The sequence below is a fragment of the Zingiber officinale genome, chromosome 7A (assembly GCF_018446385.1).
Source record: "Zingiber officinale cultivar Zhangliang chromosome 7A, Zo_v1.1, whole genome shotgun sequence".
Lineage (NCBI taxonomy): Eukaryota > Viridiplantae > Streptophyta > Magnoliopsida > Zingiberales > Zingiberaceae > Zingiber > Zingiber officinale.
The window spans coordinates 125,938,685-125,956,438 of record NC_055998.1 but is presented as its reverse complement, the minus strand read 5'-3'; the positions used below and the strand labels follow the sequence as shown (position 1 = coordinate 125,956,438).

General features: G+C 43.2%; 1 protein-coding gene across 1 annotated transcript; it reads right to left on the bottom strand.

Moving 5' to 3' along the window:
- Positions 1–1,395: 1,395 nt before the first annotated feature.
- On the bottom strand, positions 1,396–3,674 carry LOC122002411 (L-ascorbate oxidase-like). Its single transcript, XM_042557565.1, has 5 exons — positions 3,369–3,674; positions 3,119–3,211; positions 2,701–2,913; positions 2,443–2,619; positions 1,396–2,356 (listed from the first exon to the last, which is right to left on the bottom strand). Exons 1-5 carry the CDS (start codon positions 3,672–3,674, stop codon positions 1,400–1,402), a joined length of 1,746 nt encoding a protein of 581 aa, XP_042413499.1. The 3' UTR covers positions 1,396–1,399.
- Between the last annotated feature and the right edge of the window lie 14,080 nt (positions 3,675–17,754).

The following is a 17,754-nucleotide window of genomic DNA, read 5'->3' as shown; positions in this document are numbered from 1 at the left end:
CGATTAAATCAAAATCAAATCGAATAAATTAAATAAATTAAATTAAATTAAATTTTTTAACTAATGATTGAATTTTTTAATAAAAATTAAACAAACTCATCGGTAAAATATTAATTAATTCAATCGAAAATTAAATTAATCAAAATTTTTAATATAATAGGAGATTTATCGATTGGTTAGGGATTTATAAATTCATTTACTTAATAATTTATCGATTATTTTTTTATTTTAATTTATTCGATTTAATTTAATAAAAGATTTTAAAATTAAAATCGAACCGATATAATTATTTTTTTAAAAAAATTAAAATTTTAAAATACAATTTTTAAATTCGATCGTAGCAATTTAATTAAGCTTTTATCACCCATCTTAAATATTAAATAATTATTTAATAGTAAATGTGAAAATTGTATCTAACGAATGATGAGAAATATAGTATTTCATATAAATAAAATAAGAAAGTGGATGGCCACCTGTATTAAATTAATAAAGTCTCGGGTTAAATATTTTTTTATTGTAAAAATTATTTAAACTTAATCAATAACTTTAGTACCAACTTAGTCAAAATATTCCAACTTAATAAATTTAGCTTAAATATTCTTACCCAAAATTAATTCAAAAGAATTATACCACGTCACACCGCAATAGCACTTCTGATTATATGATCTTTTTAATATCTCATGGGATTTTTCTCCGATCTGTAGTAGTAGACTTCGAGTAACCAAATCAACTAATTTAGCTGCGTCGAATCATACTCCACTAGTTGCTCCAACACTGTCTTAATCTTTCTCATACTACGGTCCCCTATGATACCTCATGCAATCTACTTTGAATACAAATGCACACTTGACTGATCCTATATGAAAACGTACGGAAAACTGGAACATTTAAAGGGTGGTTTTGGTGTTGATTGTATGACTGCTAGTGGAAAGAAAATAACTTCAGATAGTCCTGCGTGCGTATAAAAAAGTGTTCAGTTTATCTGATCGAATCATAGATCCAATCAGTTAGATCACTAAGAACTAGAGCTCCAATCGAACAAAGGCTTCAATCGGATGATCACTTGGTCAAGATAATCAACTGTACTGACTGCGAATATTAATCCCTCTCTGACTTTAAGCACCACATCATTCGATTTAATAAACTTCGACCCGACTTCAGGTGCCTTGTATCATTGACGAAGTTGAGTTAAGAGCTTTTTCCAAACTCCACGTGAGTCATCCCAAGTTCCTGGTATCAAGTAACATACTTATTAAATATAAATGTAAAATCTAACTTGAATATTTTACGAAAACATCAAAATTCAAAGTCAAATCAGATCGTTTAGAAAATGATTGCACCAACACTATCTATTATCTATTAAGATTGAACTTATTCTTCTCAATAAAACCCAATTGAATCAAGATCTGTTTGGTAATTTAGATTTTCCACAACCCATAATCGATTCAGGTAGCTCCCCCACCCGATCAATCCCCTCCTCGAACACCACTCCCATGCCCATGAAAAAATGAGACTCGACGTGGCAATGAAATGCCCAAACACCCGGGTTATCCGCCTTGAACCGGATCGCGGTCCATCCGAATGGCTGGAGATCGACTGTGTTCTTCAGGATCGGGTCAACCAAATTGAACCGGGCCGTGTCAACGTCCGGGTCGAACCGGCCCATGCCATGGGCGAGCACCCAGAAGTCGTGCCCGTGCATGTGCCACGGGTGGGTCTCGCTCTTGTTGGGCTTCAATATGTTGGCGCTCTGGAGGACCACATCCACCGTCGAATCGAACTCGAACCGGTAGATGGACGTTCCGACGGTGGCGTTGGGGTTGCTGGAAGGGTTGTAGATGTCGTAGTGCTTGTAGTCGTAGGTCTCGGGGGCGGGCCTTTCGTCGAACACGTCGCTGAGGTTTTGCTTCATGGCGATGAGGTAGGGGGTGTGGGGGAAGTTGAAGGAGACGTTGTTGAGCGCCCACCGGGTGTGGCCGTCGATGAGGTTCTGGGTGTTGAGGAGCAGTATCATGCGGTCGGCGGTCGCCGGAGGTGGGAGGATGTGGTCAGGGTGCGCGCGCAGGGCCGTGCTCTGCGCTAACCTGTACTCCGTGTCGTTCCACATAGGGCCGGCGGGAGTCGCGGCGGGAGGCTTCTCCTCGGGGGAGTCGTGGAGGTAATTGAGGATACCGGTGCCGGCCGGCGTGCGGGGCTGGCGGGCGATGACGTTGGCCGCGAGCCAGTAGTTGCGGGAGGGGTCTTGGTCGGCGGTGATGAGGACCGAGTAGGTCTCGCCTGAGTAGATGTTAAGGTTCTTGACGACGAAGGGTTTGACGTAGTGGCCGTCGGCCTCCACCACGGTCATGTTGTGGCCCTGCGGCATATATAGTTGCGCGCAAGAAGTTACTAACCGAAGTAGGCAGGAGAAGTGTTTGAGAAAATGCATGTGAGAGCTCATACTTCGACTTCGAAGTTGAGGGCCGAGAGGGCGGTGAGGCTGGCGATGCGGAGGCGGTAAGTCTTGCCGGGGACGACGGAGAGGACGTAAGGGGAGCACTCTGGGGCGGTGGTGTCGCAGACATCGGTGGTTCCAGCGAGGGCGCAGTTGAATTGGCCTCTTCCGTTAATCAACAGAGACTGGAAGTTCACGAACACCAAGTTTGATCACACCATAATCCTACGACTTGAAGCTTGCGAAGGTACTACAATCTGATATACCTGAGGCTCCTCGATCCACACGAAGGGAACAGCGGAGAGGCCGGCCGCCTGCTCGTAGGTGCTCTGGTGCCACCAGTCATTGAGCAGGAGGCTATGGTCGAAGTCGTAGGCGAAGGGCTCGACGGTGCCGTCCGGCACGGCGACGCGGATGACGCCGTACAGGCCGGCAGACATTTGCATGCCGTAGTGTGCGTGGTAGAGGTAAGTCCCCGGCTGAGTTAGCAGCACAACAAACATTTTGTTGTTATTCCTTTGAAACAACTATTTAAATTAAATTGTAATTCCTGGAAGCTTACTAAAACAGATAAAAGAGAATTATTAGAATAATTTAAATACTAATTTGATTTGATGATTTGATCTGAATCAAATCATAGTATTTAAATTATTCTAATAATTCTGTTTTATCTCTTTTAATTACACGATCGACGACGAATCTGTAGACGAAGCTGTCGCCAGGCATGATGGGGCATTGCGTCACGCCTTCGGTGCCGTCGGACCAAGGCGTGCCGATCTACGCACGCAAGCAACATCCATAAACAACTCTATCAAACTACTGCAATGGATCAGTGCTACAGGGAACTGAACCTTCATAAGATCACACTGGTTCATCTCTGCATAAATCGATACTTTACTGATCTAATGAGGAAATAAATCGATTTCTAGTTTACCTGACGGATGCCGTGCCAATGGATGGCCGCGTTCTCCGTCAGAAGGCTGTTGTTGACGACGACGACGACGGTGTCGCCCTGCTGCGCGTCGATGGTCGGGCCGGGCGTTTCGCCGTTGATGGTGATGGCCAGCTTCCTGAAGCAATCCGGCGACTTGAACTGGTGCGACACGTCCCATCTGTACTCGATGACCTTCGCGTTGGCCATTAACAATCCGCCATTGGAGCCACAGCAGCCCAACAAGCTCATCGCAGCAAACAGCAGCACCACTTGTTGCGCTCCTCGCAACGAAGAAGACAACAGCATGGTGCTTTCACTTCCACGTCTCATCTTAAGTCTATCTGATGTCCATGAGAGGCTTTCTATGTTATATACACATTTTTCAGTAAGTTAAAAAAAGGTCATTAGGAAACAATATAAGATATGTTTAGTTAGGTAATAAATTTTATAGTATAATATAATATAATTAATACTATATTACTATATTTGTTAAAATACATGTATTTAAATTTTGATTATATTCTTTTAGTTGATGTCTATTATTTTTTTATAAAGAATGTTATTTATATTATTATAAAATATTAAAAATATTCTATCGACGGTGACGGTGACAGTGGACGACAGTTGACAACGGCGATAATGACATCAGTGATCGGTAAAAAAAATAAATTAGGATTATATTTTATATTTAAATTTAAGTTAAATATTAAGCTTGAATTATAATCTACAATATGTATTATTGGACTTGTAATTTAGATTATAAAATTTTATTATATTTTATAATTAGATTATATTATATTCTAAGTTTAAAATTATACAAATCAAGTAATCACCAAACTTAGCCTAACCTGAGTTGTTTCTAATATGGATCTTAATTAATTCACAAGGATAATCTTAAAGAATATATCATTGAGGCGCAAACCACAAGAGTATATATATTATTTTTCGGTGGGTTGTTTAGGATATGGAGATAACTCTACTTCTATAATATTATTTTAGAAGCTTACTTTTCTTCTTTACATTTTAAAACTTATAAGCTTTCCTAAGATTTTTTTAGCAATTTACTAAAAATTGCACTCGACTTTTAGAATATTTAAATGTGAACCTTATTTGAAGCCTTCCTTTTCTTTTTAAAAATATAAAATCATTGAAACCTTTTTCTTTTTTTTTTCTTTTCTATAATCTTTCTTTTTTTTTTTTTGCTAAAATTGTAAAAATCCAAAAATGTGATACATAAGAAAAAATAATTATATGCTTAGGAAATATAAGAAGGACATGGAAAATAGATTGGTCTTAGTTCTTAATATTATATTTGAGCTTATTTGGAATTGAAGAAGATAGTGCGACGATTATGTGATTTTGATGTTAAACGTGAGAAGACTCTGAATTAGAGGAAAGTTGCCTTGAGTGGTCCTACATGTCAAAAATAAATGTAGAGAGAAGAAAACGTTAGTAACTAGACCAGGGAGGGGTCCCCAATGTTGACATTTCGACACTTAAGTTAGGCGAGTGGTAGGGAGAAAATAGAATGCGATGAACAATAGAAGTGAATAGTAAACTCTAAGTGCTTAACCTTGTGTACATGTACCTTTAGGAGTAGATCCTTTATATAGTATTAGTTTTACTCTATGCACAAACATCGATGCCTTTCTAAAAATGAATTGGCCATTATGACATTCTAACAACTTTCTTAAAATAGACTCATCATTTCTATGCCTTGTAGGATAGACACTTTTGTCATACGGATAGCATAGAGAATATTCTCTTAATTCACAATGGTTACAAAAAAAACCAAAATGGGATATTAGAGCATCCACATCAGTTTCTCTATCAATATCTCTAAAATTTAAGGTAAATCATCAACTTTATTAAATTTAGAGAATCTCTTTTCAATGCATCGTACACCAGCTACTCTATAATTTACCATATCTTTATTTATTTATTATTATTTCTCTCTCCTCTATATTTTTTTATTATTCATTTAATGTTTAGGGTAGCGTTTTATTCCCTAAATTTAGGGAGTTACTGTTCATAGAATCTAAATTTAGGAAACTAGTAGGGTATCTGATACAAGAGATTTTTTTAGGTAAAATGTAAAATTTAAGGTAAAATGTATATTTAGAGTATCTGATGTGAATGCTCTTAGGTCGTTTGACTGATGGACCATTAATATGCTTTGGTGGTAGGTCCCTTATAACATCTGGTCGAATCTCCTTCTCGGACGGGGTTGGGTCGGTTAAGGAATGTTGACCATCTTAAGGACTCGTCATCCGCTCGGACAAGTCGTCCAGTCAAGTCGTACGTCTAAAATATCGCCCCATACCAAGAGGACCTGGTTCTGAATGGAACTGAGATGACTCAGGATTCCAATTATGAGATGATTAAGCTTTTTGGGTTACTCATTGAGTTAGACTCAAATGAACCCACTCATTGGATTGAGTCCAATCCGAATTAGACACATTAGATTAATGGGTTAGACTTATTGAGTTATTAAATTAATGATTAATCCAATATAATAATCCAACTCATTAAGAGAAATATAGAGAGATAAAAATCCTTAGTATTCATTGGATGAATATAAATAGGTTTTTGATTAGATTTTTCATGAGAGATGAAAAGTGTGACTCTTAATCTTCCATCTTCTTCCTCCTTCCTCCTTCCTCCTTCCTCCTTCCTCCTTCCTCCTTGGGCGATTTTTGCTCTTGGCCGAACCTCCATGAGTGGCTAGTACCATGAAGGTGGTTCTTCTCTGAAGGCTTCGTTCATGTGACGAACAAATGATGTGTTCATGTGGATACCGTAGAGGCACAGATGCTTGATCGCGCTGAGATCTGCATCTAACGAAAAAGTTACTGTCGAGATTGCGAAGGGCACGAAACAAAGGTATACCTCTCATGTAAAACTTAGTATATGATTATTTTCTCCTTCGCATGGATCTTCTAGAGAGAATCTAGTTAATTTTCCGCTGCGCTTAAGCGTGTTTAGCACGCTAGTCCCTACAGTGGTATCAGAGCCACTTGCTGAGGCATATACTAAGTTGTTAGAATTTTTTTATATGTGATATAGAAATTGCATGATAGGTTTACTGTGATTTGCAAAAATTATGAGTCTCGGCTAGATTATGAGTCTCGATTAGATTGTGAGTCTCAGCCAAATCTTGAGTCTTGACCGAAATGGGTGTTTTGTTGGGAACGAAACATAATTGGTGTTGTGACTAGCAAGGTCTCAGCCAAAGTTGTTTTGTTTAGAATGAAACATAGTTGGTATTGTGGGTAGTAGGGTCTCGGATATAGCAGCAACTCATAAAATCAGTATACAAAATATTTTTTGCTTCGAGGGCGTTGCCCCTTGAAACCCCCGTAAGGGGCGCTACCCCCTTGACCCCCGCCCACTATCCGACTAGCGGGACCGCCATGACATTGCAGCTCATAATTAGTTGATGAAATCATAGTAATTTTTATGTCATAAAATATTGTGAATGTTATATAACATGGCGCATGGTTATGGCCTTTAACCCTAATGTGATTGGATGTGTGTGTATGTTGTAATTCATAATACGGTCTGTGTGTCGTGCGTCTTCTTTTTTATTCTTGTTGTAAAATTAGACTACCCTCGAATGTAACTCGAGGTTTCTTTAGATTTTGTAATGTACAAATTAGAGAGAAATTAGTCTACTGGACGACAGTGAAAAAGGGAGAAGGACAACAACACACGATGACCAAGGAAGCACTCGGAAACGATGCTTAGACCTAGGTTGACCTTTCGATCTTCTCATTGGTTTGAGAAGATCATAGTGATGGGGTCATAACCATGTCACGTTTAAATTAGCATATATGTTGATGTATGCCATGATATGCTATGAATGTATGTGATGCATGTGTAGCTATCGTAATTAGGTCCTTTTTCATATGTCTACCAAAGTTTGGTACTCACTACTAACTCGATTATTTGTAGTTAGGTTTGTCAAAGCAAAGTGACTCATTTTATCTTGGTAGAGTGTGACAGGACAATTGTGATGTCTGACTATTAGACTTTGGGTGTGACTTAACTAAGTTGAGAACTTAGAGACATATCCCATATGATGAAATTCAAATTATACTAGTCTTGGGCGATTAGCCAAAGCTAACTCAAGATGAGTTATAATGTAGATTTCATAAGATGGGCAACGAAGAAATAGTCTTGTTCACCTAAAGATACAAGAGTTACATAGGATGTAATTGGTAAACGTTGTCTACCTAAGTTGTACTAAGTTTTGGGCAATTAGCCAAAGCTAACTCAAGATAAGGTATAATATGGATCTTGCCCAATTGGTACACGTTGCCTACCTAATGTATACAAGTCTTGGGCGATTAGCCAAAGCTAACTCAAGATGAGGTATAATGTGGATCTTGCCCCACTTGAATATCTTTGCTTTTGGGTTTAGAGCTAGTAGTGACTTACTCCTACCAAACTTTAGAATTCAGTGGGAGAATCATTTAATTAAATGATCTTAATATGATATATATTTCTGCATTTTATTATTGTAGATTACCATGTCATCTAGTACGTAGAAGACACTATCTCTGTGATTTGTCCTTGATAAGGACAAGCTCAATGGAGCTAATTGTTGGTTAGTCCTAGGAAAACGTACCGGTTCCACTGTATAAAAATTTTTTGTACAAGCGTCGAACCTTTCCTTAAATAACCTATTGTGTTCTTTAGAAGTTAAATTAGGAATCACAGACGGAACTTAACATCATTGATTCCAAATTTAATTTATCTGTTCTTGATGGTTTAGATTTGGATCACAAGCGGAACTTAACACTATTGATCCAAATCCACCTATGTTATTAATTCCATTAAATATTAATTTCCAAAATTGGCTTCCAGGACTACATGGCGAGGCACATGGCCTTCTTGGATATGGGAGCAACCACCACCGCCTAGACAAAGCCTTTTAAGGAAAGCTAATATTTAATTTCCTTAAATAACTCTAGGTTTAACCAAAAGGAACAATCGAATCACAAATTTGAAAAATAAAAGAAAAGAAACACAACTTCGAAACAAATATGAAAACTCTAGAATCATATGCCTTTTGTGTTTGGTATTTCCAAAAATAACTATACAAAGAAAACTAGTATGATGCGAAAAATAATTACTAGTTATACCTTTCTTTGTAAGCAAATAACCTCTTGATCTTCTACCGTATTCCTCTTCTTATCCCGAATGTTGTGTGGGCAACGATCTACTGAGATGAGAATCCACCTAAGCCACCTTCTTCTCCAAGCAATATTCGGCCACCACAATAGCTCCATGAAAGGATGAGGTTCGGCCACCACCAAGTTCCAAGGGATGCTAGGAAACAAAGCCTCCTCCTCCTCCTTCTTCTTCAAGTAAAATCCGGCCACCAACCAAGCTCCTAGAGAAGTTGCCGCCGACCACAAGAAGAAGAGAAGAGGGAGAAGCTAGGGTTGGCCACCAAGGAGGAAAAGAGAGGAAGAATAGAATAGAGTCGTTCGCCATGAAGGCACCTCTACCCCCTCTTTTATAATCCTTGGTTTTGGCAAATAAGGAAATTTAAATAAAAAACTTCCTTAATTCTATTGCCATGAAAAGGAAAATTTATTTAATTAAAAATAATTTTATCTTCTCACATTACATGGGCGACCACATTAAAGCTATAAACAAGGAGAGTTTAAAAGAAAGTTATCTCTAAAAATTAAAATATCTTTCAATCTACAAATAAGGAAAGATATCAAATCTTTTCTTAATCTTTCGTAGAAACTTATAAAAGAGAATATTTAATTTTTTAAACTCTCTTTTAAATTATAAACATGATTAAAAAGGAAAGTTTTCTTAAAATTAAAATCCACCTTTTAATCTACAAATAAGGAAAGATTTCAAATCTTTTCTTAATCCTTTATAGAAAGCTATAAAAGGGAAAATTTAAATTTTAAACTCTCTTTTAAAATCATGATATCCACATAAGAAATAATTTTAATAAAAAACCTTTTTAATATGATGTGGCCGGCCACCTAAGCTTGGGCTCCAAGCAATTAGCCGACCACCTTAAGGCTCAACCTTTAGGCTTGGCCGACCCTAAGCTTGAGCTTCAAGGTTGGCTTGGCCGGCCCCTATAGGTTGGGTAAGAAGGTGGGTATGTGGTGGGTATAAATCTCTATATACAAGAGGCTACGATAGAGACCGAGAGGAGGAATTGATTTTGGTCTCCCGATGAAATTAAGATTCCCGTGTTCGCCCCGAACACACAACTTAATTTCATCAATAATAATTCATTCCACTAAAGAATTATTATTGAACTACCGCACCAATCCCAAATTACATTTTGAGCTCCTTCTTATTATGAGTGTGTTAGTCTCCCTGTGTTTAAGATAATGAATGACCACTAATTAAATGAGTTACTGACAACTCACTTAATTAATATCTTAGTCCAAGAGTAGTACCACTCAACCTTATCGTCATGTCGGACTAAGTCCACCTGCAGAGTTTAACATGACAATCCTTATGAGCTCCTCTTGAGGTCATTCTCAACCTAGATTACTAGGACACAGTTTCCTTCTATAATCAACAACACACACTATAAGTAATATCATTTCCCAACTTATCGGGCTTATTGATTTATCGAACTAAATCTCACCCATTGATAAATTAAAGAAATAAATATCAAATATATGTGGTTGTTATTATATTAGGATTAAGAGCACACACTTCCATAATAACTGAGGTCTTTGTTCCTTTATAAAGTCAGTATAAAAAGAAACGACCTCTAATGGTCCTACTCAATACACTCTAAGTGTACTAGTATAATTATATAGTTAAGATAAACTAATACCTAATTACACTACGACCTTCCAATGGTTTGTTCCTTTCCATCTTGGTCGTGAGCTACTGTTTATAATTTATAAGGTACTGATAACATGATCCTCTGTGTGTGACTCTACACACCATGTTATCTACAATATAAATTAATTGAACAACTACATTTATCATAAATATAGACATTTGACCAATGTGATTCTTATTTCTAGATAAATGTTTATACCAAAAGCTAGGCTTTTAGTATACATCCTAACACTAATTTCCTAGACAAGTATAGAAACATGAGAATAGTTCTCAAGAAAGAAAGAAAATTGTACGTCCTAGAGTAGCTCATTCCTGAAGCAACCCCACTAATGCCACTAGAGCTGATAGAGATACTTATAAGAAGTATCAAGATGATGCATTAGATGTGTCATGATTTATGCTCACCACCATGAACTCTGAGCTTCAGAAGTAACATGAGAACATGGATGCTTATGATATGGTTAAGCATCTTAGACAACTATATCAAGGACAAGTAAGACATGAGAGATTTAAGATCTCTAAGACTTTGTTTCAATGCAAAAAGGGGCAAAGGCAATTGGAAGCCCAAAGGTAAGGGTAAGACCCAAGCCAAAGGAAATGGCAAGACTCATGCATTGAAACCCAAAGGTGGGGTTGTTAAGGAAGGAACCTGCTTCCATTGTTGTGAGACCAAACATTGGAAGAGGAACTGAAAAGTTATACCTAGAGGAACTGAAAAGTAAGAGAAGTGAGACTTCTGCTTCAGGTATATATGTTATAGAAGTCAATCTGTCTATTTCTTCTTCATGAGTATTAGATACCCAGTGTGCATCTCACATTTGTACTAATGTGCAATGGCAGAGAAATAGAAGCACATTGACAAAGGGCGAAGTGGATCTACGAGTAGGTAATGGTGCAAGGGTTGCTGCTATAGCTGTAGGAACATATTCCTTATCTTTGCCCACTAGGTTTGTTTTAGAACTTGAAAAGTGCTACTATGTGCCTACCTTGACCAAGAACATTATCTCTATTTCTTATTTAGACAAGAAGGGGTTTTCATTTATAGTAAAGGACAAATGTTGTTCTATTTATTTCAATGACATGTTCTATTGTAGCACACCTCTTATAAATGACCTTTATGTTCTATATTTTGGCAACCCAATCTATAACATAAATATCAAATGGTTCAAGTCTAATGATTTGAATCAAACATATCTCTTGCATTGTCGCTTATATTACATAAATGTGAGTTGCGTATCCCAACTCCATAAGGATGAACTTTTGGACTCATTTGATTTCAAATCATGATCCGGTGGTAAGAGCCCGGGACCCCCTAACGAGGGGTCAACGCCACGTGGAGGTCAAAGGGCCAGGTGGTTCGTCGAAGGAGGGTGAGCCGACCGGACGCATGACAAAAGGGCAGGCCGATCGGCCTGCCTGTACACGTCTGATAGTGAAAGACGCCCTGACAGGGGTCGGGGTTCCGACGCTCAATGAAGTAGTAAATGACCGAGCGGAAGGCCTAAGAGAAGGCAGGACATAATGGGCGCGCCGGCCGGCTGGCGCCGGGAATTAAGGCCATCTGGACGACGCTCTTCGCACCGGTCGGCCGGACGGAGGTCTCGGCCGGGCGGTGGGTGAAGGATAGGAACATCTTCTGACAGCCGTCAAGTCCTATGGCTAGGCCATACTCTAAGTCTGACAACAAGGTGTTCTGTTGTCCCATCGAAGACATGATTGAACTGTAGCAGTATGGTGTCAGGTAAGCTCTCTGACAGGTACATACCGAGGTATGGGCTGCGGACACGTATGTGCCTCGGTGGACGTGCATTAGTGCTTTCATCGCTCTATATAAAGAGCCTCTTCCTTCGCCGGAGGTACGCCTTCTACAAGCTTTGGAGCCACCTTTTGCTGTCCGCTTACCTGACTTGAGCGTCGGAGGGTCGCCGCCGGGAACGCCTTCCCGGCCCGACTTCTGTGCAGGTTCGCCGGAGATTCGTGCGACCAGACGGAGGCCTACACCATCGACTAGGAGTGCGCCACGTGCCCAGCGTCTTTTGGTTCGGCGATTCGGACAGGATCAATTTGGCGCCGTCTGTGGGAACGCTCCTGCATCCGATCGGCAGCCATGGACGAGGCTGGACGACAACACGTGGTGACGCTCTCGAACGAGGAACTTGACGCTCTAATTGAGATAAGGGCCGCCAAGCTCATGGAACAAAAACAAAAAGCCACAGCCGAGCGGCCTGAGCAGCAAGCAACATCGGCGTCTGGTGGTCGAGCGGAAGCACCACCAACCACCGTTGCATTTCATCGAGCCCTATTCCGCACCCCTGAAGCCGTAACAGCTCATAGGGATAGGGGATCTTCTTCGGAGGAAATGCCTAAGCGAGATGACAGAAAGGGGAAAGCCCCCCGAGCGGACGCATCGCCCGAGCGGAGCAATCGCCAATTTTCAGAGGCTATTCTACGAGACCCTCTGCCAAAGCACTACGCGCCTCCGACGATCGGCGAGTACAATGGTACAACCGACCCAGATGATCATCTGGGTAAGTTCGATAACACAGCTACTCTCCATCAATATACAGATGGAGTAAAGTGCCGAGTTTTTCTTACCACTCTCTCGGGATCGGCTCAACGGTGGTTTCGGAGATTGCCGGACGGATCCATCACGAGCTTCAGGGATTTCCGAACGGCCTTCCTCCACCATTTTGCGAGCAGTCGACGCTACCAGAAAACGAGCGTGAGCCTGTTTGCCATCAAGCAAGAAGCCCGTGAATCGCTTCGAGCTTATATCCAGCGGTTCAACCAAGTGGCGATGGACATTCCAACGGCCACCTCGGAAACCATGATGAATGCCTTCACACAAGGCCTGGTGGATGGGGATTTCTTCCGATCGCTCATCCGGAAGCCGCCTCGGGACTATGATCACATGCTACACCGGGCGAACGAATACATCAACGTGGAAGAGGCACAGGCGGCTAGGAAAAAAGAAACTCCAACCGAGCGGACTCCTCCAGCCGAGCGGAAACAACATGCCGTTCATCAGCCGCCCAGAGGACCAAGGGCCGAAGTAATCCGATCCCCCCATGCCAGGTCCCACGTGCAAGAGGTAGCCGCCGCCCGGCCCAAGCCAAAAAAGAAATGGACCCCGATGTTTTGCTCCTTCCACCGGACGGATACGCACAACACAAGGGATTGTCGAAGCCTTCCCTTTGTGGCTCATCCTGCACCCCGGAATGCCGGACGACGGTCTCCCTCGGTCGACAGGCAACGGAGAACTCATGACGCCGATCGAACGCGAGCTGATAGGCCACAGCAACAGACTCCCGATCGGCATCGTTCCCCAAGGAAGGAGAATCGCCGAGCGTCCAGAGAACGGTCTCGACCATCCGCTCGGGAAGAGGAAAATAGAAGCAATACTTCCCGAGGCGAGATCAACGTTATTGCTGGCGGGCCGACCGGAGGAGACTCCAACCGAGCTAGAAAGGCGAGCGTCCGGCAGCTCCAGATTCATGCGGTCGGCTGTAGCCGAGAACGAGCGGAAGGACCCGAAATTAGTTTCGGGCCCGGGGACTTGGAAGGAGTTGAAGTACCCCACGACGATGCTCTGCTCATCAAAGCGGTAATAGCCAATTACACTATTCACCGCGTATTTGTTGACACAGGGAGCTCAGTCAACATCATATTCAAGAAGGCGTTCGATCAGTTGCAAATTGATCGAGCCGAGCTGTTACCCATGACAACTCCGCTCTATGGGTTCACGGGTAACGAAGTTCAGCCGGTCGGACAGATCCGGCTGGCTACCTCGCTGGGAGAAGAGCCGCTCAGGAGGACAAGAACAACAAACTTCGTGGTGGTCGACTCTCCCTCTTCCTACAATGTCATTTTGGGACGACCGGCGCTCAGCGAATTCCGAGCGGTCGTCTCAACCTTCCATCAGAAGATCAAGTTCCCAGTGGAGGACAAAGTGGGAGAGGTACGGGGAGATCAGCTAGCAACTCGGCGATGCTACATCGAGATGGTCCGAGCAGAAGCCAGTTCCGCTCGGAAGGCGCCCCGGATTGAGGTAAACGCCATCACCGAAAAGCCACCCTCTTTAATTTATGAAGAAAAAGAGGAAGTGCAGATTCACCCAACCCGATCGGATGCCACGACTTTTATTGTGTCTGATCTGGAGGAGAAATAGAAAGAGGAGCTGATCCAATGCCTCCGAGGAAATCATGATGTCTTCATCTGGTCGACACATGAGCTGCCCGGAATTTCGCCGAGCATAGCGCAGCACGAGTTGCATGTCCGACCGGACGCTCGACCAGTGAAGCAAAGAAAAAGGGACTTCAGCGTCGAGCAGAATGCCATCATCCGGGCGGAGGTGGAAAAACTTTTGAAAGCCGGCCATATATGCGAGGTGTAGTTCCCGAGCTGGCTGGCTAACGTAGTGTTAGTCTCCAAGCCAGGCAACAAGTGGAGAGTGTGCATTAATTTTCGGGATCTCAACAAAGCTTGCCCGAAAGATTTTTATCCTCTGCCCCGGATAGATCAGCTGGTGGACTCTACGGCCGGCTGCGAATTAATCTGTATGCTCGACGCCTATCAGGGCTATCACCAAGTGCCTGCCAAGAAGATCAAGAAAAGGTTAGCTATAACATCGACGACACTTATTGCTATAATGTCATGCCGTTCGGATTGAAGAATGCGGGGGCCACATATCAGCGCTTGATGAATAAAGTATTCAGAGAGCAGATCGGGTGGAATCTAGAAGTTTATGTGGACGATATTCTCATTAAGTCTCGCCGAGCGGCCGATCTCTTCAAAGACATGGAGGAAACCTTCCGAACGCTGCGCAAATATGGAGTCAAGCTAAATCCCCAGAAGTGCCTGTTCGAAGCAAAAGGAGGGCTCTTTCTGGGGTACATAGTGACCGAGCGGGGAATCGAAGCAAATCCCAGCAAGGTGAAAGCTCTACAAGATATGCCGCCTCCAAGAAATACAAGGGAAGTGCAGCGTTTGACCAGTCGGATCACCGCTCTGTCCAGGTTCATCTCCAAAACCGCCGATCGGAGCCTTCCTTTTTTCAAGATCTTACGCAAAGCTACAAAATTTTACTGGGACGAAGAATGCGACCGGGCGTTCGAAGATTTGAAGGCATTTCTGAACTCTCCCCCGATATTAGCCAAGTCGATTGCGGGTGAGCCACTTCATATGTACTTGTCTTCAACCGAGCATGCAATCGGCTCAGCTTTAGTGAGGTCGAGCGGAGAAGAGCCTGTATATTTCCTTAGTCATATTTTAAAAGATGCTGAATCTCGCTACACTGGGCTCGAGAAGCTAGCTTTCGCTCTGGTCCTGGCCGCTCGGCGCCTTCGTCCATACTTCCTGGCGCATACGATCATTGTTAAAACTAATAGCCCGCTCGGACGTGTCCTACTAAATCCAGAGGCATCCGAACGACTCATCAAATGGACGACGGAATTAAGTGAGTTCGACATCCAATACCAGCCCCGCTCGGTGATCAAAGCGCAATCCTTGGCTGATTTCGTGACTGAGGTGCAAAGGCCGGAGCTGGAAGCTATGTGGATAATATATGTGGATGGGTCGTCCACTCGGCTCGGGAGCGGGATTGGAATATTGTTGCTCTCCCCTCAAGAAGAAAAGATGCATTTATCCGTCCGGCTGGATTATAAAGCTACCAACAATGAAACAGAATATGAGGCCCTCATAGCTGGCTTGCAGGCTGCCCGGCATGTAGGAGCCGGTCGGGTAACGCTTCATTTGGCCGCTCAGCAGCTCTCGGGTACCTTCGAAATTAATAATGCTCGACTCAAGCTCTACGCTGAAGCCTTCGAAAAGCTCAAAGCCGATTTTAGAGAAGTTATTGTTCAGAAGATACCCAGAGTAGAAAATCAAGCGGCCGATGAGTTAGCTAAGCTCGCGAGCTCAATAACGCCGATCGCCATTCAGCAGCCAATTGAAAAAGTATTGTTGGTGGCGCATGTCGACCGGATGGCAGGCCTCACGATTCCGAGCGACTGGAGAACACCCATCATAGAGTTCCTCCGCTCGCGCCACACCATCCAATGAGTATGAAGCTCACCGCTAAGGAGAAGAGCCGGGTTCACACTCATCGCGATCGCTTTACAAAAGGCTTTCACGCCCGTTGTTGAAATGCGTGAGCTCGGAGGACTGCTCACATCCTCCAAGAAGTACATCAAGGATCGTGGGAGGGCATCCGGATGATCGTGGCCAAGAAGATCCTCCCAGCTGTACTTTGGCCGACTTTACAAGCGCGCACGCCGATCCGTCGACGTGCCTTCATGCAGAAGTACCATAACTTCAACCACCGACCGGCAGAGGAAATGAAGGCATCTACAGTCTCGTGTCCGTTCGACCAGTGGGGAATGGATATCGTTGGTCCATTTCCTATGGCGACCGGACAGCGGAAATTTCTACTAGTGGCGGTAGATTATTTTTCCAAGTGGGTGGAGGCCGAGCCGCTAGCCAGGATCACCGAACAAATGGTCAAAAAGTTCATATGGCAACACATCATTTGTCGGTTCGGCATCCCTCGCCGACTGATTTCCGACAACGGACGGCAATTCACAGGGAAGGTGCTGGAGGATTGGTGCAAGAGCTACGACATCGAGCAACACTTCACGTCCGTGGCTCATCCCCAAAGCAACGGTCAAGCCGAAGTAGCCAATCGGGAAATTCTTCGTATTCTGCGCGCTCGACTCGACCACTTGGGAGGAAAGTGCCGGGCGTCTTGTGGGCCATCCGGACGACTCCGAAGGAAGGGACGGGCGTCACACCATTCCATTTGGTGTATGGTGGCGAGGCAGTTATTCCGGTCGAAGTCGGCGTCGAGTCCGTCCGGATTCAGAGTTATGATGATGGCAACGCCGAACGGAGGAACATGGAGCTGGATTTGGTCGACGAGGAGCGAGGCAAGGCGTCCGTTCGGCTGATGGCGTACCGGCAGCGGATGAAGCAAAATTACAACCGCCGTGTAATCCCCAGATCATTCCAGGTCGACGATCTTGTCTGGAAGAAAGTCAAGCCGGTCGGCGATGTCAGCAAGTTAGAAGCTCCCTGGGCGGGTCCCTTCAAGGTTATTGAGAAGCTCCGATCGGGAGCATATTATTTTGAGGATGAAGACGGGCGGCAGCTGGATCGACCGTGGAGTGCGAATCATCTCCAGCCTTATCGAGCGGGATGAAAGGTGCACGAATGTAAATCATTTTTGTATATGTTAGTCGCCCATGTCCTTGTAATGCAGGAAGCAAAATTAATGCAAAGGATGGCCAATGGATTTGCCGATCGGCAGCGTCAAAATTAACCTTGAAGACCGTCGAGCTCCGACGTTAAATATCGAGAGACGAGCCGGCGTCTATAAACGTCCGAGCGGAAGATCGTCGAGCTCCGACGTTAAATATCGAGAGACGAGCCGGCGTCTATAAATGTCCGAGCGGAAGACCGTCGAGCTCCGACGTTAAATATCGAGAGACGAGCCGACGTCTATAAACGTCCGAGCGGAAGTCCGTCGAGCTCCGACGTTAAATATCGA